The following is a 27472-nucleotide window of genomic DNA, read 5'->3' as shown; positions in this document are numbered from 1 at the left end:
AATAGAACTTATTGATTGGTTGTAGTCTTTTCTTGGGTTCGAGAATAGCGTCGTACTATACAATTCTGAAAACTAAATACGTTTAGAAAATTTTATCAATACCATTCATTTTTCGATCAGGATAATGTGCGAGTGGATGTATTTATTGTTTTTAAGACCAGTGATATTGCTGCTAGGCGTTCACAGAATAACGCTGAAGGTTTTTCACTTAGAAGTTTTAAACTTTTTGTGGCTTAATTAGAAAGAAATTTACTGCAAATTTTTCGTAACTGATCATCCCGATGTTTAATCCGTCTAATAATAACGCACATTAATTCTTTTAATTGGCTTTTCATCGCATTCAAGATGCCGTATTTTCAGTACATTTATAATTATGAATATTACGCTCCTATATTTTAAACTGATTGGTTGGTTTGCTTGGCATTTAAACTGGATATTACAACGAACATTTGTTGATACACGAACAATGAATGAACAAATTGTTGAATAAATCAATCAATTTGAAAAAGAATAAAGAGCTTCGTGAGCATAGGCGACTTGATTTTTTTTTTTTTGCATTATTAATGTTTTCCAATTGAGCGACTCTGATTCCCGATAACGTACAAAATGAATTTTTTGGTAATTAAGCGATCGGTTCATTCTGTTCTCACAACAGCATCACCCCACAACTTTTAACTTTAAATCTGTTCATAATAACGTAGCCAACTCTCGTGAAGTGACTCATCAAGATGTCCAAATAACCGAAATTATTTGAATGAACAAGAGTTCTAAAAATGCACCACGGGATACGAAAGCCTCGTAACAAGCTCTTTGTTGTTTGTTATTTCGCTCTTATTTTAGGCCCGGCAGTTTAGCGAGAATTCGCTAGACATTCTTTCGCTCGCCCCATGGGGAGACGTTGGGGCAGTGCCAAGTGTCACGTGGAGCCTGCTGCTCACCGTCCTGCTCACTGCATGGTGCCACCGTCCTGCTCACTGCATGGTGCCACCGTCCTGCTCACTGCATGGTGCCACCGTTCCTGCTCATTAAAAGGCGCAACTATTCAAGCTCACTACATGGGACCATCATTCCTGCTCACTGTATGACGTCACCATTCTTGCTCAATGGATCGCTCCACTATCCTATTCATTTCATCCATTTCATGACACCATACATTCAGTTCACTGCATATTGCCGTAGTTTGCTACAGACACAATAATTTCCCTTCACTCCATTGCTTCATCATCCCTGCTCATTATGCAGCACTATTATATCATATATTCACTGCCCTACACAATCATGCCTGTTCACAGTGTAGCATCACCCTTTCTGTACACTGAACTGCAACATGATTATAACCTCTTACTTGCAAATACTATCATTCTTTTCACTGCGAAACACATTTTGATATTCAGTGCCCAACATCATCTTATCGGCTCACTACATTACATCATACTATCAATACAATGCACGTCATCATTCCTATGCATGTTCATTGCACGTCGCCATATTATCGGTGCTCGGTATTACATCATTCATTCTCTTCACTTCTCGACATCGCCCTATCTATTCACTGTGCTATATCACCATACCATTCACTTCTCGCCATGAGCTGTTTAAAACTACTTAATTACGTAAGTGCCATGTTTATTCACTGTCCGATATCACCATATCAAGTAAATGTTTTCCAACACCATATCTATTCACAGCCGAACTATCTATTTTTTCATTGCATCACAATATCTTTTCACATCATTAAATAAAGTTGTCTGCTTGATATCACAATACCTGTTCACTGTACCTAAGCAAAATGTTCACTTTATGACGTCACCATAACTATTCACTGCACGACATAGTCTTATATCCGTTCACTATTCGGCATCGCCATTATATAGTTGTCACACAATAAAATATGGTTGAAAAAATTTGTTATTTCATAATTCATGTTTCAAAAAGTGTTTGATCCCGTTCAAGCAATCTGGTTTGCATTTATCTCGAAATTTAGGCATGATTGCATATAAAAGTTCCAGTCTTCTTACAGGGACCAAGTAACATTTGAATCAACGGTGGAAATTTAGTGACAAAGAGTGCAAAAATGTAAAATAAATGAGAAATAAATATATGATTAATACATGTCACCATGTAATAAATAAAGGGATAGGGTGAAATATGTGTGATGAATTTAGCGATAAATTTAGGATGTGTTGAATAATTATAAAAATCAGGTGCTCAAAAAGCCATGAAGATTAAAAGTAAAGAGAATCTACCAACCAGGTGTTTAATTTTCAGTTTAATGAACACTATTTGTGGCAAGAACAACTTTTTGAAACTAACTAAACTATAGTCTGAGGTGCGGGAAAATATTGCAGTTGATATAGAATATAATCGCGGTTGCGGTTTTGCGGCTTGAAGAGATAGAAAAAGATAAAATAGACTTCAGATTAGGTTTAATCAGAAGCGATCTACATAGTTACGGTCGAAGCATTACGCACTACTTCCCAGAGCAGGAGTAAAAACGCAATTGAGCAAAAACTAGCCTAAAATATGAGCGAGCACGTGGTAGTCATACAAACAATAAATTAAGGAACAAAGTCATAGTAGGAAATCAGAAATACTTAATCAGTTGCTTACAGAGCAGGCAGATGTCACTCTGAAGATAATGGTATTTTTGGATAAGACGCGCTTAGTTAATAATTTTAAATGGATGTTATTTTGATCTGTTCGACTAGCGTTACGTTGCTGTTTAAAATGCGCGCAGCAAATCCTCTTTGAAGTCTAGAACGCGTTCTAGTTCTCATGTGGGACTTTATTTTTCCGCGTTAGAACCTCATTCTTCAGTCACCAACTTTTCCTTCGGATTAACCTGTTAATGCAGACTCAAAACTGTCAACCTAGAGTTTAATATACAAATTTTCGAGAATAAATTAAAATTAGTTCACGACACTATCTGTTCACAACACGACATCATCATACTTTTTACTGTGTTGCATATTTCAAGGAATATTTACTAAAATATTCAACATGATGATCCAGTTCGAGTTCATCGTGTCAGTGCACATCACACTAACTGAACATCGATCTGGCTGTTCACTACGTAGCATCACTATATTTATTTACCGCACAACATGTCCCGATTAATTCACTGTAACATATCACTTACCTGGGCGCAACTTCATCATGAATATTTAATTCAAGAGATCGCCATATTTATTCACTGCATGACATCAGCATATCTATATACAGCCCAATAAAATCTTATATGTTAACTGTTCGTCATTTTTCATTTAGATTTACTGTTCGGCATAACCACATCTGAACTTTGTTCGCCCCCTGTTGCTTCGTTCACGAAACACAGCCTTTAATTGTTGTCGATGGTTTGGTGGGTAAAGCAGGTCGGTATAATTTCACATTCTTCAAGATCTTAACAAGCAAATATTTCAAATAAAAACGTCTCGTTTCAATTTAAAGTACATGATTCAAAAAATTGCCCAAAATCTGTTCGAAAATTGAACTCAAGGCACACAATTAAAAACATTTACTGGGCAAGTCAAGCAATTATCTTCAAATAAAATATAATGATTGATCGATTTTTATATTACAAATAGCAGATATTGAATTTCTGGCTCAGTATTCTATGAATAATTTCTTGAAATGAAATAAACGGCGGTGGGTACCCACTGTACTCTATTTCTGCTGTGGGCAAATAACGGCCGCTGTTGCACAAGAACAATTGTGACCTGATCAGATGGACGAGTTTTCGCTCTCACATGAACGAGGCTCTTAATGTCAGCGACCGATCTATTAACGTCAGGTCCGCTGCGCACAACATGAATCAGAGAGTAATTGTGACCAGCCATTGCATCTAGCAGTGCGTTAAGCCTTGCTTTTGTTAATGTTTGTTCAGTCTGTGTTATTGCGAGAGGTTTTTTGGTGAAATGTCATCGAATGAAATTTAAAACTGTATTATGCTTATATTTGCTTGGGAAAAATGTGTTTCAATTCATGTATAATCTCGTGTAATTGCGAGACGTTTTGTGTGAAATGGCGTCAAAAGTAGTGTAAAACTGTTTATATGATATTGGCTGTGAAAAAATGTGTTTCGCTTCATTTATAATCATGTATAATTGCGAGCTGTTTTGTGTAAAATGACATCAAAAGTAATGAAAAACTGTATATATGATTATATTGGCTTGGAAAAAATGTGTTTCAAAACATGTATTATCTTGTACAATTAGTATAATATAGTATCTTCGGCATTAAATAAATAGGCCTGGATAGGCCTGTCGCCGATTCTTGTACTTTTCTTGTCTAGACTGGCCTTTTGATCAGATATTTTCAACGGGCGGTAGATATAAAATAGCTTCTAGATATCAGTTGTTCCGTAGGGTACGAGGCATTTTAAGACTGAACATATGCTCATGCATATGTTCATGCATAATTGCGGGCCGTTTTATTTGAACTAGTATCAAATTGATGAAAAATGACGAAAAATCGAATAGCATAGCGCTTCGTATGATTATTCTAGCGCAAAATAATATGTATGTTCAAATCCAATGGGCATCCAGTTTTCCTCTTGAATCTTGAGTTCATCGAGTTCAGTTTTATTCAGGTAGGATAAACCTTATTGGTAAATGTGTAAATTCAGATGATGTGGTTCGTAATATAATGTACGTAAAATGTACGTAAAGATGATGAGCTTCATAGGTAAGTGGGCATGCCAAGATAATGAGCATTAATGGTTAATGGATATATTTTGATAATGAACTTTCTTAAAAATTTTCAATATTAGCAAAATTAGATTCACATAGACGTGCGGGGAACCAAACTCTTAAGTCTGCACTAAAATGCAGCGGCTCTTACACAGCGGCTAAAATAGATCAGAAATATTTACCTTGCTGGTCCTCAGTTTTCTTATGACATTAAGTTTTCTATTATTCAATTCCCTCGCCTCGAATCGAGGAGGAAACGAATCAAACTTCAGCGGAGTAAAATATTTAAAGAATTTTGTCAGAAAGTCAGGACTTAACTGTAATAAAAGCAGACTGTAAAAAAATGTCATGACCGCAGACTGCAAAAAAATTACATGACCGCACACTGCAAAAAATTTTATGACTGCAGACTGCAAAATAACAACAATTGTTATGACTGCCTAGTTCCTGTTATAATGCGTGGCAATTTCTGCATTAAATTTTAATTCTTTCATCATTCTTTTCCGTGAGCGCAACATGCATCACCCATACCATCCTCTGTACTCATCGCTACGGCTATCGCAAATGATCGAGATAAGACTTTGATGTTAAAGCCAAACTGTCAAGCCTGTCACTTTTTTCCTGCTCGTAGCTCGCTTAGCGCGCTGTGTGTATGACTTCCTTGTGCGTAGATCGATTGAAATCTAGTTTGATTTAAACATTGTTCATGGGAATTTTTGTCCGGTATATTTGCTCAATTTATCGTCCATGCTTGCATTGTTACTTTTAACGAGCCTTGCTCTGGCCTTGATTCTAAAGATAGGAGCCCATAAGAAAGTAGACTATTTTTGTCAATCTCAGCAGTTCTCCCGAGTATCATGACGCAACTAGTGCATTTAACTAAGTTTTAGATTTATATAAATAAGACGTGCAGCAGATGGAAGCTTGCATGCGCAGATAAACTACGTTCAGACTATCGTCATCACATTTGGCGCTGTATGTAATCAAATCTGTTTGTCACTATGAATCATTCCATAACAACTGGGATTACCATAACTGCGACCAGCATGCAATGAGAGTGTTTTGATATGACGTCATCTGAGTCCTGGTCAGCGCTTGCCAGCATTTAACCACCAGAACCTATATGGTTATGATCCAAAAAGTCGTCATCATAGTCTGAGTCAGCACGTGTCAGCAGTTAATTATCAGTCCTTGGTAGGATCCTTAATCATAGATGGTTGAAGCATAAACATGTCCTCTCATTTCGTAGGAAAATGAAAATTATTTTGAAACTATGCTAAGAATTTTAATCGAACATAGTAATCTTAAATTAATCTCAACATTTTTTAAAATACGTAAATTCAAATACAGTAAGGATAATATTTCTTCATCGGTCCCAAAAATGTGGCTCGCGCTCAGCCACGTTCGTCAGAAAATATCAGGACAACGAGCGTTTTTATAGGGCGCACATGCCACGCTGGGATTGGAATGCTAAAACTTTGAGCTAAGAATGCATGTCAGTCGCTGGCCTTCCTTCTGAACTTGCGACGACAGATTCAGTGTCAAGTTGGTCCGCTTGTGGCAGGTATGAAGCATCACTCACTCTGACCTCCACATGACAAGAGTCTGAGTCAAGTCACGCTTCGGATACCAAGATCGACTTGAGTGTCTCTTCTGCCGCCAAATTAGCATCAAGATGCTAGTAACAGCCTAAGTGCTTTTGCCAAGGACCATTGGGACTGCAGTTTCTGTAGCCTTTGCAGCAAACAAAGAAGTTATAGAAATTGCCTCAAACATCAAACGAAAGAAGTATGCTTAGTTTTGCAAGTTAAACTTTTCATTAGTATTAGTAGTACTTTTCATCTACTATTCTCCACAGTGTTTATCAATTTCAATTGCCTATTCAGGAACTTTCGAATGCTTGATACCTATGCCTCACTACCTCCAGATCAATTCTCTGGTCAGCTCTTCATTCCCGACAATTAACCGACAATCTCTCAATTTCTTGTTGGCAATCGTTAGTAACTTTATGTGGAATTTGTGTTAGTCTAAGCTTTCTATTTCAGCACACTCAGTAATTTATATGAAAATTAAATGCAATCGAATGCTTTTATTACAATTCCCTTTGCCGATTTATTGCTCCTTAGCTTGGATACCAAAACGTTAACATCTTCCCCGATTGAAATTAGTCATGTTTTGTATCTTATAAGTTATACACCATGTTAGCCATAGTCAAACCGGCCAAGCAACGCCTGATAGACCTGTTGATTATTTAATGTTTCAACTGCGATATTATCTTTTAACTTTTCAATGTATGCTTTAAAGATTTAAACTTTTTATGTGTTATTTCAAACTGTTCCTTTCTTGGAAATGCATTTTATTAAAATGTATGCAAAATTTTAGTTTATGTTATTTCATTTCATGCACGCGACACCAACTTTATTTTCGTGTTATTTCTGATCCGATTTCAAGCTGACATTGTGACCGAAACTCTTTGAAGCACGTGGAAATAATGGGTTTCTTTGGCGCGCTAGCTGCTAATACATTTGCAGAGAAATGTTGGCCATAAAAATCTAAGCAATTTACTGCAAGCAAACAAATGAAGCGTCGACATCCACAGTAACAGATGAGTCTAGAATCTCTACGCCATTGTGATGCATTGAGTTGGGTCCAACCGCTTTGGTGTGTCCTATATGGTGCTGGCAGTTAGAATAAACTTAAACTGGATTAGTTTCCTGACGATAATTAATACATAAATTAAACTGCGCAAAAGCTGTTGTTCACATCAGTTGATACACATCAGTTGCAAATAATAGCTATACTCGTATGACGTACATGTAACGATCAAAATCTTCAGATCTACAGGCTTAATTTCTCCCAAGGGGCTGACGCACCTACAGATTGGCTCGCATGATCTCAAAATTTCTCATTAAGAAAATTTCGTAGACTTGTACCACGATCAGAAATACTGCTAAGTTTCTGTTAATTGTTTGTTGATTTTCCTTGTTCCAACATTAAAGAAAGTTTAACACAATTTTTTAAATGTATATTATCCCACAAAACACGACGCTTTCGCCCTTCTGAGTAACAAATTGTAGACAAATGCACCTCGCGGTCACGTCTGAGTGAAGAGTAGGCAGAGACCAACGGAATAAGGCGGTCGGATATTTTTAGCCGAACAGCTGCTCGCTGATGTCCACTTGGCCTCTGACTGATGGGTCACTACGAGTGTAGGTGAATCCATCTATAATCTGGTGCTCAGTAAGAGTCCCTATGCAATCGCTATATCGGATGACCAGCATGAGTGATTGACATGACCAGCATGAGCATGAGTCCTTTCCTCCTCGCTGTCAACCAGCTGACCAGAAGTCCTTGGGGTTACACTAGGAGTCCTTGGGGTTATTCCTTCTCGCTGTCAACCAGCTGACCACGAGTCCTTTGGGGTTATTCCTTCTCGCTGTCAACCAGCTGACCACGAGTCCTTTGGGGTTATTCCTCCTCGCTGGCAACCAGCTGACCACCAAGAGCCCTTAGGGTTATTCCTCCTGATTGTCAACCAGGAGTCCTTTGGGTTTATTACTCCTTGCTGTCAACCATCTGATTAATAGGAGTTCTTTCGCCTCACGCTACACATCTAATCGCCATCAAGTAGGCATATAAAACCCTATATATATATTCCTTGAATGCTCAATCTTATCTTATAGATAACAGACCGGACACAGGTGATACCATTGCTTCCACAATTCTTGCGTTACTTTGCTGCATATCTCAACCTGATGTCGTGGCTGTACACGAAGACAGTAATGGTGGCTAGTATAATTCTCATATACTAACCGCTACTACTTACCGTGAAAGTAGACTCTTATGATGGCGCCAAAATTAGTCGCTTTTAGCATTAGAATGTTTTGTTGGCCACTACAACTTGCACTATGTTGTAGCATACTTGCATGCCTTGAGCTAGATTGTTTAATGCAAGCGACCAGCTCGTTGGTAAATACGATAATAATTTTTACTAGGTTTTCCGGTTAATCTTAGTCATATCGTCCAACCCCCAAACTAGATGCCAGAACATCAGGAGATCCTTATTGAAAGACCGAAGGTTAAAGTGCATTATGAGTCGGCAGGTTAGTTAATTGCATGAATTTAGCGCAAAACCTGCAAGAATGTATGGAGCAATAGGGGCTATATGAACCTTGATTGCTCATGAACGGTCACTCTGAACTGACTATGGCAATGACAGCTGCTTAATTTCATTCACTATGGCTTAATTTAATTAAGATAATAAGTGAGGGGCGAGGGAGGCGAGCTAAAGATGTGCGATGTCGTGCGGCCTTTCGCGATCATTAGTTTTTACTGCGCCTCAACCTAACGCCTGACGTTAGGTCTTAATATTCCATTGTGCTTCGTTCAAAGCTTTACATAAACGACGACTGCTACGGGCGAGAATTTAATCTCACTTATGTTGTAAGATAAATTATTAATATTTTTCTGCATTATTATGCTGTAAATTTTCGCCTGTTTCATGCTACTACTCTTATCTCATTCGGTTTTGTTAGCTTTCCTCTATATTAGATTTCCTAGTAAATTAAATAACTTCCGGCAAATTCTTGCTTCGAATTTTAGATTTGCCATCTTTGTTTAATTTTGCCGGATTTCTCGCTGGCTCACGATGTGTCTTTTGCCAGTGGCGAGTGAAACCAGGAGTTCGTTTTGAGTTTTAGAGATACAGAGTTATACGTGTGCAGGCCTTAGAATCGTGTGCTCGATCTTGATATTTTTGCAATATGAGATGTCTGCTGAACTTGTAACTCAAGTCTGAATCTGAATAGAGACTTTTTCACTGTTCTCTGTGCTACGTTTCAATGAACCAAACCAGAACGAACGACCTAATAACAATTTTGCAACAGCTAGAAACGACGATGATGGTTACGCGGTACAGTGAATATTTAATCTTTATTTTCCAATGTTTGTAAACGACATTAGATTCCAGAAAGAATTTAATGTTTATTTTCTAATGGTTTTAAGGGACGATTGCTACAAGCGAGAACTTAATGGGCATTCTTTGACATTTTTAATTTCATTAATTGTATTTTAGTGACTGGTAAAATTATTATTTTCTTAAGCATTTATAAACTAATACTTTTGTTCGATTTCCAACTAAAAATCATAGGAATTTTCCATGTAGCGACAATGAAAGATAGAAATTAAGTCGCATTTTTTGCCCGTGAAGTTTCTAACAGACCTTTAAACTTAATTTTTTGCGGTTACTTTCTCTCCAGACGTGATTTATTTAGAAGGTAGTTCACGTTCTATTACCGTCATTATTTAGAGATAGATATTTAGAGAATAGTTCGCGGTCTATTACCGCCATTATTTAGAGATAGTTATTTAGAGGATAGTTCGCGGTCTATTACCGTCATTATTTAGTGATAGTTATTTAGAGGATAGTTCGCGGTCTATTACCGTCTAGAATAGCTCGCGTTTTATTACCGCCATTATTTAGAGATAGTTATTTAGAGAATGATTCGCGGTCTATTACCGTCATTATTTAGAGATAGTTATTTAAAGAATAGCTCGCGTTCTATTACCGCCATTATTTAGAGATAGTTATTTAGAGGATAGTTCGCGGTCTATTACCGCAGCAATATATTTTAGCTCGCCCAAAATACCATTCGGCCTCGCCACGACACGTACACGTCGATCACGTGTCGCTTACGTCTGTCAACGTCACGCAGGCACATGCTGCATGTGACGTCCTAGTTGTTTTTAGCGCATTTTCTCATTTATGGAAAAAAGGCGCTATTGTGCTCGTCAGGTCCGTCCATCTGTCTGTCCGTCTGTCTGTCCGTCCGTCCGTCCATGACCACGTTTTCGTCGACGAGAAAATGCGCTCTCTGGCACTCACTGCAGTGAGTACTGAGTTATTTATTAATCACTACCTTCACTTTTACTTTACATCAATTCACTTTTACTTTACATCAATTCAGTGGGTGCTGGTATTTCTCGTGTATGAATTTCGATTATTTTTAAGGAGAAATCTCTTTATGAAAGCTCACTCAATCAAAAAGATATCCAAGATTTATTTAGTTTTCCGCGCGAAAGCGTCGTTTAAAGAAATATTTCAACACGTTGTAATTCATCACTGATGCGTAATTTTGAACAGGTTGTCTACGAAATACGACCGATTAATATATTTAAATAGTTGCAATATTTATATTAATTAACCTTTTCTTATTTTGTAGAGATATTTCAATTCGGTGGTGTTGAATAAATCATCATGCAGGTCGGAAGAAATATATCATGCGCGTTTCAGGTCAAGGAAGGATAACTTAAGCTTTCGTTTTATAATTGACCAAGAATGAATTACAACACTTAGCTTTTGGCTCGTTAGATGAATAACAACTAACTAATGGATTAAAATGAAAGAAAACGCTCATGAAAATATTCAAGGCTTTTTCCTATTTCTAAAGCAGCGTGGTTATAGCCAGTGAACAACTGAACATGAATTAATATGGAAACAATAAAAGAAGTGTAGGGTCTGCTTTCTAGCACGATGCGAACTAGAGACAGTCATTGTACAGTTGAACACAAATAAATATAAAATAATAAGAAATTTATGGCCTGTTCTCAAGTAGGGCTGGAACTTATGACAGCGAGAGTACAGCTAAACATTGACAAATATAAGACAATCAGACATTCATGACCTGTTCTCGTGCAGGGCAAGAACTTATGACAGTGAGAGTACAGCGGAAAATATAGAAATGTAAGATAATAGGACATTCGTGGTCTGTTTTCTTGCCAGCGTGGACTTATGACAGTGAGAGTACAGCTAAACATTGACAAATATAAGACAATCAGACATTCATGACATGTTCTCGTGCAGGGCAAGAACTTGTGACAGTGAGAGTACAGCGGAAAATAAAGAAATTTAAGATAATTGAAAATTCATGGCCTGTTCTCTTGCATATGACAGTGATAGTACAGTGAAAAATTAAATAAATTTAAGATAATTGGAAATTCAAGGCTTCTTCTCTTACAGGGCGGGAACTTGTGGCTGTCGGTGACTGGCGCGGTGGTGACGCTTGAGCCCAGCGACCTCCTTCAGCTTACGGAGCTCGAGCGTCTCACGCTGCAGAGACTCGCGCTCGCCAAGATCGCCGCGCTCAACCTCGGCTGTCCCGTCACCTTGCCCAAGGGTGAGCGGCATCGAAGCATATTGATATGATCTCGAAGTTATATGAGCATACTGACATGATCTCGAAGTCATAGGAGCATATTAACATGATCTTGAAGTTATAAGAGCATATTGATATGATCTCGAAGACATAAGAGCATATTGATATGATCTCGAAGTCATAAGAGCATATTGATATGATCTCGAAGTCATAGGAGCATATTGATATGATCTCGAAGACATAAGAACATATTGATATGATGTCAAAGTCATAAGAGCATATTGACGTGGTCTCGAAGTCACAAGAGCATTTGATATGATCTCAGTTCGGTCTATGTCATTTTCATATTGTTGTAACAAGCTTATTGCATAACTTGCCGCTCTTGAGTAACATGAGCCCGATCTCGTGCCACACATGCAATATTCTCACCAATAATATTTCCTTAAACATACAAGTTAACTGCTCTACTACAGATAAACCCAAAACACATTAAGTCTACGAGTCTCACACAGTTACTTTCACGAGTATAAATTTGAGATCATAATTTTTGGAAAGCAGATCACTGGTGGTGGAAACTAATAATGTTACGATCACTTTAGAACCCCGAATTTCAAGCAATAGAGCGCTCCGAATGTCATTAATTAAACGAATTCAATTTAGAAGACTCAACAAACTATCAGAGACTGTCGATGAAAATGCAGAAACTCGTGGCCGTCCTGACTTCTCGCTGTGTCTCTGAACAAAGACAATGTGTGCCATTTTCTTAGGATCGGTAATCTAACAGATTTAGTTTTGTATATATAAATTCAATGACCCGATCTTGTATACAAGAACAGTTCTATCCTAACGATCTTAATTCTTTCATTACAACTGAAATGTAATATGCGCACTCTAAGGTATCGGTTTATGTCATTGGTTAAAGACATTTTAAAGATCGTATTTCTGAGCCGAAGATGAACCTAAGTATACAAGGCCAAAATATTTAAATGAGAACTATATTGAGAATCAAGATTTAACACTACATCACCGCATATATTTTTATGTACCGTGTTTCCAATTTGCTGTCAAAAATGATTTTTTATGAATCAATAACCAAGGAAAACTATGCATTAAGGGAAATTTAATTTACTGTCGACCCACGCCATGAAATACTGTATTTTTGCTTTAGATATCAAAAGTAGTATTTACCAATGTGTACTTCATACGTAAAATGTACTTGCCTCCGATGATGCTCATACACACGCACTGGTATAAGTGAAATAAAATAACCCGTAGATAATGTACAATTCCCGCATATTTTATTTATGGTGAGGTTAGTGCTTTCTTCAAGCATTGTTAATCCACTTGTTACAATAATTTTAGTTCTGATCTTCTTTAATTATCTGGAATTGTAGGATATCTTCATGAAAAACAAAAATTTAGGCCCATACTTTTTGCTCCAGATCGCCATTTCAATCAATAATTACAGACAATGAGAAAATTCCTGAGAAAACGCACAGTCTTCCGCCTACCGATAATTGTTTATACTTTCGCATAAATAGAAGTCTTTTCATGCAGCATATTAGTTTTATAAGGAATAATTATTATGAGTTGACCAACTTGACCGGCATGAATAACTTCGGCGTTGATTGCAGAGAGCAGCAGTGTGAGCAGCAGTAAAAAGAGAAAGCCGTATTTATTGAAGCGCAAGGCCCTCACGACAGGTTTCTTCGATTCCAAACGTGAAGAGCCAAAAGGTCAGTAAAATCAGGCAACAGCGAATCCCCTGGTCTCAAAATTCGATGAATATATTCATCATACAACTTATTCATAAGTTTGAAACCGTTCTCACTTTCATTTCTCTAACAAAAAATATTCTCAGTTTTAGAATCATTCATTCAGTTCAACAAATTAAATTTCAATATTGTAACTTTTCAGCATGAATAAATGTGTCTATGATGATATTTACACCGGTCAATATAGGATAATAATTTAACCAATGGCCGTTGTCAGCATCGAGTGAATGCATTGTAGACTCTGTGTCAGGCAGCGGCCTGGGCGGCCAAGTATTGATGGTTAGGTTAGGTTAGGTTAGATTTAACCCAGTCATGGGGATTGAAATGGCCGTTGTCAGCATCGAGTGAATGCACTGTAGACTCTGTGTCAGGCAGCGGCCTGGGCGGCCAGGTTTTCGGCCTGTCGCTGCCCAAATGCCTCGAGAACGAACGCCTGAAGCAGCAGCAGGCGGCAGAGGCGCTGGCCGTAAGTTCGGCGGCCATCGAAGCTGACGTCCTGCCAGCAGATGAGCCGACGGGCTTCCTCAGCCGGAAGTCTTCCCATACGGGCTCACACGGCTCGTTCTGCTCGATCGCCGATGGCGTGAAACAGGTTTGCTGACGGAGAATTGAGCAAAAAAATTTACTGTAGCTCTGTTTGACCAGCAGCACTGGAACGCTACTGAGAACATTACATTATTAGATTTGATTAATAACTGCCTTATGTCCCAAGGTTGTGACTACACTCACATGAATAAAAAAATTAAAATAAATGAATTTCAGTCATATTCATTTATTTTTCAATAAAAAATGAATTTCAGTCAAATCTAAATGTCACAAAAATGCATTATCATTAGAATTACATTAATCAAAATGATAATGCATTGTCATTAAAATTTTCAAACTAAACTCTGAACAATCTTAGGATTTTTTAAATAGAAAACAAAATGAAAACTTCTGCTGACGCGATCTTCCATAACTTGACAATCGAAATTGCAAGACTCTTACAATACGTATGTTTCTCGCTCTATCGCAAAGTCAGAGGCTATGACACAATATGGTTCGTTTGCTCCAAATTGAAGCATTCGAAAATTCGAATTCTACCTCTTGTACCTCCTTAAGCGCGAGTTTTTTAGACATAAATCAAAAATTCTCTAACCACTCATCCTGCTATCGTGTTTATTTTCTGAACCATCTACACGTACAAATAAAAATAGAAATTTCTGACAAGAGATTAATTAATTTATAAAAAAAGTCTCTAACCACTCATTCTGTTATCGTGCTTATTTTCTGACCATCTACACTTACTAATATAAATAAAAATTTATGACAAGGGATAAATTAATTAATAAAAAATTCTATAACCTCTCATCCTGTTATCTTGTTTATTTTCTGTAGTTTCTGAACAAGAGATTCTCAAAAACAGAAATTTCTCACGAGCGATAACTGTCTTGCAGAAACATTACATTACTAGGTTTGAATAATAAACAATCAAAAAATCCGAAGTATTGTTGCAGTCCAGCACTGGGTCTCTGGAGAGCCTGAACCTGGACCGCAAGCGGCCCAGTCTGATCAGCGGAGACGCCGGAATCTCTGAGCTGCTGCATGTGGATGCACCGCTGTCGCAGGTACCATCGCTAGTGACCGCTTGCTGCAACCATCTCCTCAACCACGGCCTTCACACCGTCGGTATCTTCAGGGTATCTTCGTCGAAGAAGAGAGTGCGCCAGGTAAGTTTTGGCTACTTAATTGGGCATTTTTGTCAGCTTTGCCATGTTTGGATTTGCATCTTACCTTATTTCCCTGTAGCTATAAGAACATGGTTTGGTAATATTCTTAACATTGTGTTAATTGATTGTAGATTAATTAATATTCAAGTGCAACAGTCTTTCACGCTGAATATATATATGTAAACAGTTTATTTTTAATTAAATTGCACTGTAACTAATATCAATTAATTGCATTATATATAATTAATCACCGACGGCGATTAATTGCCATAAGCTATTAATATTAATTTTATTGCCATCGACTAGTAATATTAGTTATTATTTAATTAATATGAATTAATTAATTGCATTAATATTCAAGTGCAATAGTCGTTTTTAACGAACTTCTTCAGCTTCGAGAAGAGTTTGACCAAGGAGGCGAAGTTGTACTGACGGAGGAACATTGTCCTCACGACGTGGCCACCCTCTTGAAGGAGTTCTTCAGAGATCTGCCCGAGCCTCTGCTCACCAGAGACCTCTACGAGCCCTTCCTCTGCACTCAGAGTGAGTCAAGAGTCTTGGGTTAACATACGGAAAAAATGTTCCTTCAGTTAAGTTAACATCGAACACAACATTCACAACCAATATCATAAGCTTAGCTGACAAGCTGATATGGTTACGAGGTTTGGCTTGGTACTTAGTTGTACGTGCCCTGCAAGGTATTTTTGAATATTTATTTGAGTACATGTTTCGTATACAATTGTAACTAGAAGAGAATAAGAGTACAGTTCATCGCTCAACTTATACGGTCCACATAGTTGAGAGGTGCGATATTATTTATCTATCCTCTTTATGACGACACAATCATGAGGGAATATATTATAATTCAGTCAAGCCAGTTGCTTCATCATTTCATCACTAAGAAACCCAGTTCCTTCTGAACATACATCTTCATTTTTTTGTGTGTGGACACAAGAAGAATTATTCTCAGGCTTAGTAGGCTGTTGAACCAGCAACACCCCATCATCCTGCTTCTTTCGACCCACAGCGCTGTTCCCTCACAGTTTTGTATATTTCAGCCGTCACGTCTTAAATTTGAACGTAATAATGCCAAAACCGACACGGTATAATCAGGGAAACCTTCGAAAATAAACGATTGTGTCTGAAATTTCAGAATTTAATGCTTATTCAACTGCAATTGCACTTGAGAACGTGTAATTCTGATACAAATAAAAAAGACTTCATTATTGTAGTATTCCGTTCCGTTATTAACATCTGTTTTTAAATTGAAGATCCGTCTTTCCTGAAGCTGACCTATCCAAACTAGAAACAAATTCATCTGCTAGATACTCAAAAATAAGTTTACTCCTATTGCTAACCTTTCGAATTTCGTACGTGAAAAAATTACTGGTTTAACAAGCAAGCGCAAAAATCGGTTAAAAAACTGTTACTAATCATTATTATCAGTGATTTACTAAAACTAGATCATCAATATCTATCTGTCACTAAAACAGTATCATTAGTATCCGTGAATAATTATTTATTACCACATGATAAACCAGGAATAAGGAACCGGAAGCTGAAGCTGGAGGCTACACAGTACCTGCTTCAGCTTCTGCCGCCCGCCAACAGAGATACGCTCTACGCGCTGCTGTCTTTCCTCACGGTCGTCGCTGAGCATGCCGTGGACACCGTCTCTGAGACTGGTCAGTGCTTGATAATTAAGTTAAATATGGATTTTTTAAATGAATACAATGGCTAGAGATTAGTAATTAATATTATTCGTGAATACAATTTTATGGGACGACAGTTGAATTAAAGTTAAAAATTATAGGGTGATCATAGGCAGACGATCGTCGGTCAGTGGTAGTTTTTAAAATGTTCCATTCTTGATCATGAATGGGATTTAATTCCAATTACTTCAATCATTGATCCAAGAATCTGCCTCGATGATACGAAAGTTGCAGCGTTTTGACGTCCAAAGTAAATCGAATGCAGTGAGCCTTATTCTAATTTAGTTATTTTTGTTCTTTTCATTACATCATAGTCTTAGATTATTTGTACGCTAATATCTTTCAAACTTCAATTCTCCTTAATTTCGTACTTTTCCTTAACCTAAATTGAATAATGTCTCATGTTTGTTTGTCAATTTAAACAATCATTTCGCCAAAATCATCTCCCACAACCTTAAAAATGAAAGATTGAATCCATGACGTAGGCGAAACTTCCAATTCCCTGCATCTCTGCTCATTCTTTGCACTCGTCGCGCAGGTGAAACCATCCCTGGCAACATGATGGACAGCCGCAACCTGGCAACCATGTTTGCCCCCAACATTCTGCACATGCACAGAGCTGGAGCTGACAACGCTTCTCCAGCCGCGCTCGCTGCTATGGCGGATGAGAGATTGGACTGCACCAACGTCGTGCGCAGCATGATAGACCACAACAAAGAACTCTTTGAGGTGTGATATGCAGTTATGAAGGAATTTAAGTTCTATTAGCAGTCTGTTCGATCACAACTCGTCTTCTAAGGTTCAATGGAGGAGCGTTGACAAACTTTTTCTGAACGACGAACGCGAACGCATGAGAGGCATGAAATTTTCCAATTGAAAAATCTCCTCTACCTGCTAATTAATCACTTTTCATGTTCAGGGTGTGGACACAAATATTCTAAAAGAGGAACTTTACCAACTAAATTTCGAGTTGTATGTGTTTTACCAAAAACTGCGTAAAATATTGAGTTTGGCACACGGGTGTCCCAGTACGCAGCAGTGGGATATAATTGTTTGTACACATATGGCCCAGTATGCGGGAACGTGTTATTAATTTTTAGCAAGAAATTTAAAAGCGAAGAAAACTCCACAAAAATTCAGCATTTCTCTATTGAAAACGTTTCGGAGACCAGCTCCATCGTCAGTTCGATAAATCTAGAACACAAACACAGTCAGAAAATTAATAAAGTTTGGAGTCATAAGAAAAAAAACAAAAACAACAGAAGTTAACACCTAAATTTACAGGCAAAGGGCAGAATAATCAAGAAATACCTATCTATTCACAATTTCTGATGGATAAGAACTGTAGGCAGCATTTAAACTAGGCTTCTCTTTCAAAATATACAATGATTCCAAAATGCGCAGATCGGAAGCACCAGAACTATAAGCTAAAATCTTTTAATTCCAGCAGGGATTTAAAAAAATTTCGGTTCAAACCAATAACAGTATCATGAATATCTTTAAACAAAGTATTTAGACAGATCTCAATAGTTTCAAAATGCGGTATATTTGTAAATAAATTTTCCACGTCAAAGGAAGCCATTGTAAAGTCCTGAACATCAGTAAAATCTTTCAAGAGGTCCACAAAAGTATAAGAATTATCTACTGTTGTCTGGTTAGTTGTAAGACAGTTTAAGACCGGAACTAAAAACTTAGCCAGTTTAAAACTAGGGGTATTATATGCGGCAAAAATTGGTCGGAATTGGAACTTTGAGGCAAAATTAGACTTATGAATTTTAGGTAAGCCATATAAAATCCCAGGGCATGAACCGGAGGCGTAAAGTTTAGAGTAAGTTTCAGAAGGAAAGGCAGACGAATCCTTCAGTTTTCGCAGAGAGCTATTGATTTTGTTTTCGATTTTCAAAATAGTTTTAGAGATGAGATCAGTAATTTCGACAAATTTAGAAGGATCGGTGATGAGTGCAGTAAGGCTACTGTTATATCGACTACGATCAACCAAAACAACGCTTCTGCCTTTGTCAGGTTTACAAATGATCAAGTCTTTATTTATGGCTAATTTTTTCAATAAAAGCGTGTCACTGGGCTGAAATACAGAAGAAAAAATTTTATATGACTTAAAGCCGTAAAAATGACGGTAGGCTTAGCTCTGCATATTCCCAAGAAACTCGGGGCGGTTAGGAGTAGAAACATTCTTTATGCTGAGAGCTAGTCTTTCAAATGCTAAAAAAAATATAAAAGTCCAACTTAAAAATTGGCAAACAAAAATCAAGGCCAAAAGCCAGCAAGAATTTTATACGGAATTCCAAGTTGAAAGAACTATAGTTGAAAACCACATTATCTGGGTCAATAGGACGAATTTCGTTGTGGATGCCGAGGTTGGTGGTGGTGGTCGCGGGTTGTAGGTGAAGAAGAAGTCGCACGTTGACCGCTTGTAACACCTGGACTCAGCAATAGTTATTTAGTTGAAGTCTTCATCATGTTTCTCTCAATTTCATTTCCTTCTTTGCCGGCATGGATGCCGAGGTTACCGTTTCCTTTGATGTGTTGGACTGGTGATGTTCAGACTTTGACTTATGATGTTCAGGTTCAACGAACTTATCAACGTTCAAAGTCAACGAACTTATGTTCGTTGACTTTGACTTATGATGTTCAGGACTTTACAATAGCTTCCTTTGACGCGGAAAATTTATTTACAAATATACCGCTTTTTGAAACTATTGAGATCTGTCTAAATACTTTGTTTAAAGATATTCATGATACTGTTATTGGTTTGAACCGAAATTTTTTAAATCCCTGCTGGAATTATCACTTCTAAATTCGATTTTCATACTTGCTGGTAAATTTTACAGACAGATTGACGGTTTGGGCATGGGTCTTCCCCTCGGCCCAACCTTTGCGAATATTTTTATGTGTTTTCTCGAGGTTTCATGGCTGACCTATTCTGATTTTAAACCAATTTTTTATAACAGATATTTCGATGACACCTTTCTTATTTTCAAGCATCCCTCTCATGTGAAACTTTTCTTCGATTACGTAAACTTGCAACATAATTCTATTAAATTCACAATGGAACTTGAAGCGAACAATAGTTTGTCCTTTCTAGACTACAATTTTACTAAATCTAATGGCCGTTTTCAAACATCTGTTTTCAGAAAATCAACTTTCACCAGCTTAAGCACCAGCTTCTTTAGTTTTGTTCTTTTAGATTCAAGTTAATCGGGCTTCAAACACTATTACACCGCGGCTTCCGTATATGCTTGACTTTCCATGCCATGCATTCTGAATTTGAATTTATGCGCAACGTCTTCTCGCTTAATGGATTTCCTTCTGGCCTGGTGTTTACCCAGATTAAGAAATTCATGTCTAAGCGATACAGTGAAGTTTCTTATGACTCCAAACTTTATTAATTTTCTGACTGTATTTGTGTTCTAGATTTATCGAACTGACGATGGAGCTGGTCTCCGAAACGTTTTCAATAGAGAAATGCTGAATTTTTGTGGAGTTTTCTTCGCTTTTAAATTTCTAGTGAATCTGCGATTCGAGCAATCTAGTGACATTTTTTAGCTATTTTTAGCTCTCTATTGTGCTTTTTGATTTGAGGATCATGGAGTCAACACAAATTTTAGACGAAATTTTGTTCTTAGTAACTCTTATTGTATTTATCCATTTGAAATTTTCAATCGGTATACTTTAGCGTTACTTTGTTTGTTTATCCGCAAAATTAGGTTTTAATTTTTTCGTGAATATATAATAATTTTTTTGATGAGGGAACAGACCTTTAATTGAAAACTTAAATTTAAATTAATTTATTACCTAAAATGTAACAAATTTTTGTAAATTTTCTTTGCTCCTACATTCTCGATTGATCCTAAATCTTATTTAAAATAATGATAAATCTATTTATACCATCGGCGTTAAATTCAGAAATCTACCATGTTGAAAGAACAAGTAGAAATGAACGCAGGATAGACTAATTTTTTCACTAAATAAATGTAAAGAAATGCACAGGTTACGTCAGTGAAATTAATCCATGAATCAAATAATATTGAAATTCATGAAAAATATTATATTTTTATTATGTACGACAGGCGTGCAGTGCTCATCGACAAAATGCTACTAATTTCTGATCGATGTTCCAGAAGATTTTATAACAGCTAGATTTATTTTAGCCGAAGTGGGAACACAGAATTAGTAAAGTTAATGACACGATCTACGTGAGATTAATGCCTTTTGGTAGTAACTATGAGTTACTCTGAGTTGTTCCTCTCAGTTAGTTATAGCTTATGCCTATCAGGAGTACGTTTGGAACTATCAGGGCCGTTTTTTCCTGACGTGAATTAAGATAGAGGGTACTGCGTGTAAGTTTGAACGACTTATACTCGTAATCTTGAATAAGATCAAAACCTTGTGTTTACAGGAGCTATTGTCTACTCCAACAAGAGTCATCATGAAAAAGGCTTTACCATAAAATGGAACGATTATACTTCTTGTATGTGAAGCTGTAAGACACTATGAAAATTGTCAGCTTGACTAACCCTTGTGCAGTGTGCAATGCACATGCTTAATGTAGCTAGGTTTTGGCACGCACAACCTGAGAAAAAATCTTGTCACAACTGTCGGCTCTTTAGATTTGTTGTTCTTAAATGACCTTAACTCTTAAGATGCTTAAGAATTCTTAAATGCAGGTAAGCGCAGAACTTCTGGACGAGACTTACCACCATCTTATGGACACACATCCCGAGGCCCTTGACGTGATGTTGCGACGTAGATCCCCTCAACACGATGAGTAAGGCAACATATGTTCTTGTCTCACCAAATACCAAAATTGTTTTGGAACAGTCAGGAAACTTCTGTGCTAAACTTTAGTTGCGACTTGGTCATGAAATGATAATTGTGTAAAGTGAATCACATAAATGTCGAACGCAAAGACGTTATAAAACTATAAAGCCTTATTTATTATTTCAAAGCGTAATTTGTTAACATATTTGTTACGAGCGATATACGAGTTCAAAGAGCACAAACAAATTAGAAACTGCTAAAAAATGAAATTGATAGCAAAATAAAGTTGATCGGTCCGTCGTAATTATTATTTGATGATGCAAAAGTCGTAATGAACAGTAGCACACGCGGAGTTTTTGTTCATGTTTGATGAGAATTTTTATGCTTGAGTTAGAGATAATTCAGTGCAGAAACTGCTTGTTAATAATAATAAACTTGGGTGATTTTACAGCTATCTAGAATGATAGGTCAGTAGAAAACTTCTTTTCTTTAGGCCGCACGGAACCTCTGACAAATCCGTGTTTTTCCCGTTTCGGCTATTTATTTTTATCTTTCTTCAAATTAGAATCTACTTCAAACTTTGTATACATTCATTTGTTTTGTAGTCTGGATTCCTTATTTTCCGTTTGTTCACGATTTACTGTTGTCTTATAACTCTGTTTTGTGTCGCACAACATTTCGACTCCTCTCGTAATCGAGCAATCAATTTTTTTGTATCTCATGCTTTCTATGTTTCTTTTCATTGTGTTGACGCGCCTGCTTCTGGTCTGTTTCTGCACCCACAACCATCCGTGTCCACGGCCACACTGCAATCATCTACATCCGGCCCTCCGGATCTCGCTCTCGTCGGCGACTTACGTCCGGATCTACTTTTCCGCACTGACAACGAGTTACAATAAATACGTCTCTGCATATCTGCTCCTGAGCAATTGTACTGTGTCCAAACTGCTTCGTTTTTTCTTCTCATCATTCGTACGCTTGTTTTCTAGTTTTCTCTTCGTCAACATTCAATTTTATCCTATGAAATTTTTTTCATTTGCATTTGGTCATATTATTATTTTTACTTTGAACACGTATCATGGGTCTCTATCTTAATTTATTTATAATTGAAACGATAATTTATACTACTGGTTTCAAATTTATCAAATTTGTTCATGCTTTTGATACGGAGTATCATACTCTTTTTATTTATTCCTCATTATGCGTTATTTGTACTGTTGCTCACCGATCAACTATATTACTCAATATTTTTGGCTAACTACTTACCTGTTTTCTTACCTAACGCGTTAAACTTCAACCCTAATCGTAAATTTACCTTATAATTGGTGTGTTCTATCATGGCGTTTTTGCCTCCACCCTATCCACTATGTATTTACGGCTGCAGTATCAGAGGCCAACAGCTGCTGCAGCAGCTGTTAAGTAGTCTCTTGCAGCCAGCAAGACGACTGTCAACTTCACCACCATATTCCCCAGGACACGTGGGGTACGGGGGCTATAGATCAGTCTGATATATATTTACGTATTTATATATAACTGCTAATTTATTTAAACGTATTTATATATAACTGCTATTTTATTTAAAAGTATTTATATATAACAGCTACACCGATACATCGTTGTATTGTTAACTTGCACATCATTGTGTATTATATTGATCCCTGCAATTTTTTAATCTCGTCAACCCGAATCCCGATAATATGAATGAATTTATTACCTGATAATCAAAGAATGACCTATTCAAACTGGCATTTTACATAGAACTACCATCGTAATCTCGTTTACAAAATTTGATTCGTCTGAATTCATCTGAAATGCAAACTTCTTGTACGGTCAATGGAGGACCGGTGCATGCTCTTTTCGTAAATAGAAGATAAAACGTACAAAAAAAATTAGCGATAAAATATTGCACATGTCAATTTTTAAGAAGATGTATCCGACTGTGGGACGTTTAGTGTTTGCACTTGATAATGACATAAATATTTTCAAATAATTTTAGAGATGTGCACCGAAACTCTTAACTGGCACATAGTACATTTTTTCCACTTGTCATTGAGACGCTCGTTAAAAATTTTTCACTGACAAGAACAAAACCGCATTTCAAAACTGGCGAGGATACTAGGCATTTATTCACTGTGTAATTATGGAGACGTTTGATAAAATAGTTCTTGACTGGCAAGAAAACCATTTTTCATATCGGGTGAAAGTGTCCTAAGATATTTCTTCAATGAATTCTAAAGAAGCTCGAGAAAATGATTTTCACTGACTTCAACAAAACCATATAGCCGGTGGAAATTTTCTATGATATTTCTTCTATGTATTCTGGAGACACTTGACGAAATGGTACTCACTAACAGCAAACAAAACCATTTATCAAAGCTGGTAAAGGGTTCGATTCAAATATTGGTATCTTGGTTGGACAGGCTGGAGGGCGACGCCGAGAGCAGCAGCAGCGTCTTCGACGGAAGCGAGTGTTCCATGTCTCTGCCACGCAGTCCCACAGAACACAATGAGTTCGACAGGTAATTCAGGTGTTGATTATGACTTAAAACTCCGTTCCGCGAGAAGTGATTCACAAATGTATCCAAATTTTATTATAAAAGAACGTTGCGTTTATTGATGGAGACGTTGAAAACCTATTTTTCGCCATTAAATGTCTCTAGTCTTTCACCAAGAACCGTTAGATTGTTTGTGTGTCGCTCAGGTTGAAGGGACCAGAGGACGCTGACGGGCGGTCAGCACGGAGCAGGAATCCTGCCGGGGATAACACGGAGGACAAGCGCGACAGGTATGAATAAAAGTAGTAATGTTAGAGATAATATTAGTGGTAGTGTGACAGGTATGACAAGAAGTAGTAGTGATAAATGTAATAATAGTAGTAGAAGTAGTGCGAGAGGTAGGAGTAGTAGTTATAGTAGTAGTGTTAGAGGTAATAATACTCGTAGTATTAGTAGTGGTGGTGTTAGAAGTAGTAGAAGTGTTACAGGTTTAGGTAGAAGTAGTAGCATTAAAGGTAATAGTAGTAGTATTATAGGTACGAGTAGTAGTTATAATAGTAGTGTTAATGATAATGGAAGTGGTAGTCACCTGTGTAACAGGTACGAGTCATCAGCTTTGCATCCTCCAGTGCTTAGATCCCTTAATAAATGCTCGTTATGAAGAAAGAAGTTCAAATATTCATCAATTCAACGCGTTGACTAATATTGTAGACATCAAAACTATAGGTTCGCTTTGAAGTTTACGCAACGAATAAACTCCTTCATGCACATTATCCAATATACGTATCGCAGATGAACGCACAACCAATTATTCATGGCTTGTAGGCTAGTTAATATCTCAATGAGTGAAAAGCAATGAATTCGCTGTTTAAATTATGCACGTGCCTATATGAATGACGAAAATAAATTAATTTTTTACAATAGTAAATTTCACACAATCTTTTAGTTCAGTGACTAATCGACGTAAGGAAGCAAACTTTAAATTTTAAGCAAAAAATTTGCTCCAATTTTTGAAATTTTTCATATAGGAACTGACTGAAAGACCTCTTTCTTAATCATTTTACTTTTCAGGGGGAAATGTGAAGAGAGAAAATATAGTGCCGGGGCAGAAATTCACGTCGAAGAGCGTGGATGGTTCAGACGTCGAGACAAAAGTTCTTCGAGGGAGTTAGACAAGCCGGCTGAAGAGAAGCTCCCAGAGAGAAGCAGATGGTTCAGAAGAAGAGATAAAACATCACCCAGAAATTCCATTGACTACGGGATAAGGAGAAAGGGTTCTGATAAGAAAAAATCTGATAAACTTTCTAAAAGAGACGAAAGGCGATTATCAATGCACCGTAGTAGCGTGGATCAAGGCAATGATCCAACAGACTCGCGTGACCATCGGCAACGAAGTTCAAGCGACCAAACCGCCGCCCAAGAAAGGCTTAGAGTTCCCGAGGAAAGCTTGAGGAGGTTATCTTCTCCAGAAATAGATTCCTGTGGGGTCATAACTGCTTCATTGAAAATTCCAGTGCCTCTTCAGCAACAACTTATTCCGTCCACTTCCATAAGGGAATCTGACATTCCCTTCATTGAAGATTCCATCATGGCGGAAGAAGCTCGAACTCGCCGTAGAGACTCGAGCGTCAACACATCGCGTCCCAGAACCGGTAGTAGCGATTCCTATCTTGGACAGCCCATCACAGGCACCATGAGTTTCCAGCCTCTGTGTAAAAAAGACGTCGAAAAGCAAAGCCATGATTCTGTTTTATCATCCTCGTCCACCGATATGTTTACTTTGTCACCATCTCCGAGAAATACACCAGTTTCTGACTTTATGCTCGCATCTGAAACTTCGTCGCCGATGAGCAGGGCCACGTCTCCTCCTGTTCTCCTAAGTCCAGATTCAGGTACTCCCGGACTTTCGCCGCCTCCTTCACCTCCACCTCTTTTACCTCGTCGAATACGCAGAACGGGCGAACTTATTTCGCGATCAGCACCTCTAGCACATTCTGCCACGCACACTTTTGGTACAAGGGCTCATGTTTATTCCACGACGTCAGCCCAGGACGCAAGAGAAAGAAGCACAACGCAAACTCCTCAACAACCCATCACGCGGTCCAGAACTGCCGAGGTAGCTTCGGTTTCTGCCACTACTTCCAAAGACCCTAAAGATTTCCCTACGGCAGCTAAAAGCTCCTCGGGGAGCGTTCGAAGTTCATCTAAAGCATCGGGAGTTAAAGTCGACGTCTACAACCTCACAGGGAGCTTGTCTAAGGTTCCTGTAATGACAGAAGTCCCTCCTGAAAGTGATATCAATCAACATTCTAGTCGAAAAAACACGAAGCCAGCTGTAGGCACTGCTATATCAAATCCTCCAGCTATGAATCCACATCAAACTTATGTACAATCACCACAGTTGTCAAATCCAAGGCTACTTCCGTCTTCTGGTCAGCAGCAAGCACAGCCACGACGCCCCACAGGCGCGTCCGAAGCAGGACCAACCCCACAGCTGTGGAAGAGATGTGAAATCATAGCGTCCAATCCCACCGATCCTAAACCTCGTCTCTGACGAAAAACTCAGGAATGAATGGTTGAAAACGTGGACATTTTTTAAGCAGCTCTATGAACTTTCTTAGATGGGCCACGGCTGAAAGAGCCATAATCGATTTAGGTCCGAATAAGTTGAAATTATTGTGTCCATGCCTATCACGTATACAGAGTGTAATAAAACCTTATCTTGTTTTTCTTGATGAATGACTTTTCTATTCTATAATTTTCAAATAAGAGAAATATATTTGCCACCAAATTTATAATCGTTAAATATCCTTGCTAAGATTGCTAGCAATAATATCGAGCTCATTATTTTTCTTTAATATTAGATTTGTGTAAAAGTTATAGTTATTAAAAATCATATTTTAAGCAAGCCGCATATTGGTCGTTGTTTATTCTGACTTAATTGGCCAATATGCCGATTTTATAGAAGCTTTCCGCCATACTATTCAATTTTCAGAAATAACTCTCCGTTCAACAATATTCTTTGTCCACATGTTCATTAGAACGAAATAATTCCATAACAATTTTTAAAGGAAAAAGAAAGCCCTATAAATTTTATCTAAGGCATTTCTTGCACCAGCACACACAATATAGAAACACATATCACAAAAGAAGCAAGAAG

At 37.6% G+C, this 27472-nt stretch overlaps 1 protein-coding gene across 2 annotated transcripts in view; it reads left to right on the top strand.

The window, feature by feature from the left end:
- Positions 1-27105, top strand: part of LOC108678510 — a 37938-nt gene extending 10833 nt beyond the window's left edge. The window contains exons 2-13 of one of the 2 annotated variants that reach the window (XM_018166959.2): positions 11707-11863; positions 13477-13578; positions 13989-14209; positions 15114-15326; positions 15719-15869; positions 16868-17011; positions 17577-17767; positions 21724-21824; positions 23202-23300; positions 24238-24336; positions 24519-24602; positions 25384-27105. In XM_018166959.2, the coding sequence (XP_018022448.1) occupies positions 11707-11863; positions 13477-13578; positions 13989-14209; positions 15114-15326; positions 15719-15869; positions 16868-17011; positions 17577-17767; positions 21724-21824; positions 23202-23300; positions 24238-24336; positions 24519-24602; positions 25384-26866 (3045 nt within the window). In that variant the 3' untranslated portion in view covers positions 26867-27105. The remainder of the gene's footprint in view (positions 1-11706; positions 11864-13476; positions 13579-13988; positions 14210-15113; positions 15327-15718; positions 15870-16867; positions 17012-17576; positions 17768-21723; positions 21825-23201; positions 23301-24237; positions 24337-24518; positions 24603-25383) is intronic. The other variant, XM_047884286.1, reaches the window with a different exon arrangement.
- The last annotated feature ends 367 nt before the right edge of the window (positions 27106-27472 follow it).

Source organism: Hyalella azteca, unplaced genomic scaffold (genome assembly GCF_000764305.2).
Source record: "Hyalella azteca isolate HAZT.00-mixed unplaced genomic scaffold, Hazt_2.0.2 contig1881, whole genome shotgun sequence".
In the NCBI taxonomy this organism is placed as follows: Eukaryota; Metazoa; Arthropoda; class Malacostraca; order Amphipoda; family Hyalellidae; genus Hyalella; species Hyalella azteca.
The sequence above is the reverse complement of the archived record's forward strand: the minus strand, read 5'-3'. Positions and strand labels throughout refer to the sequence as shown.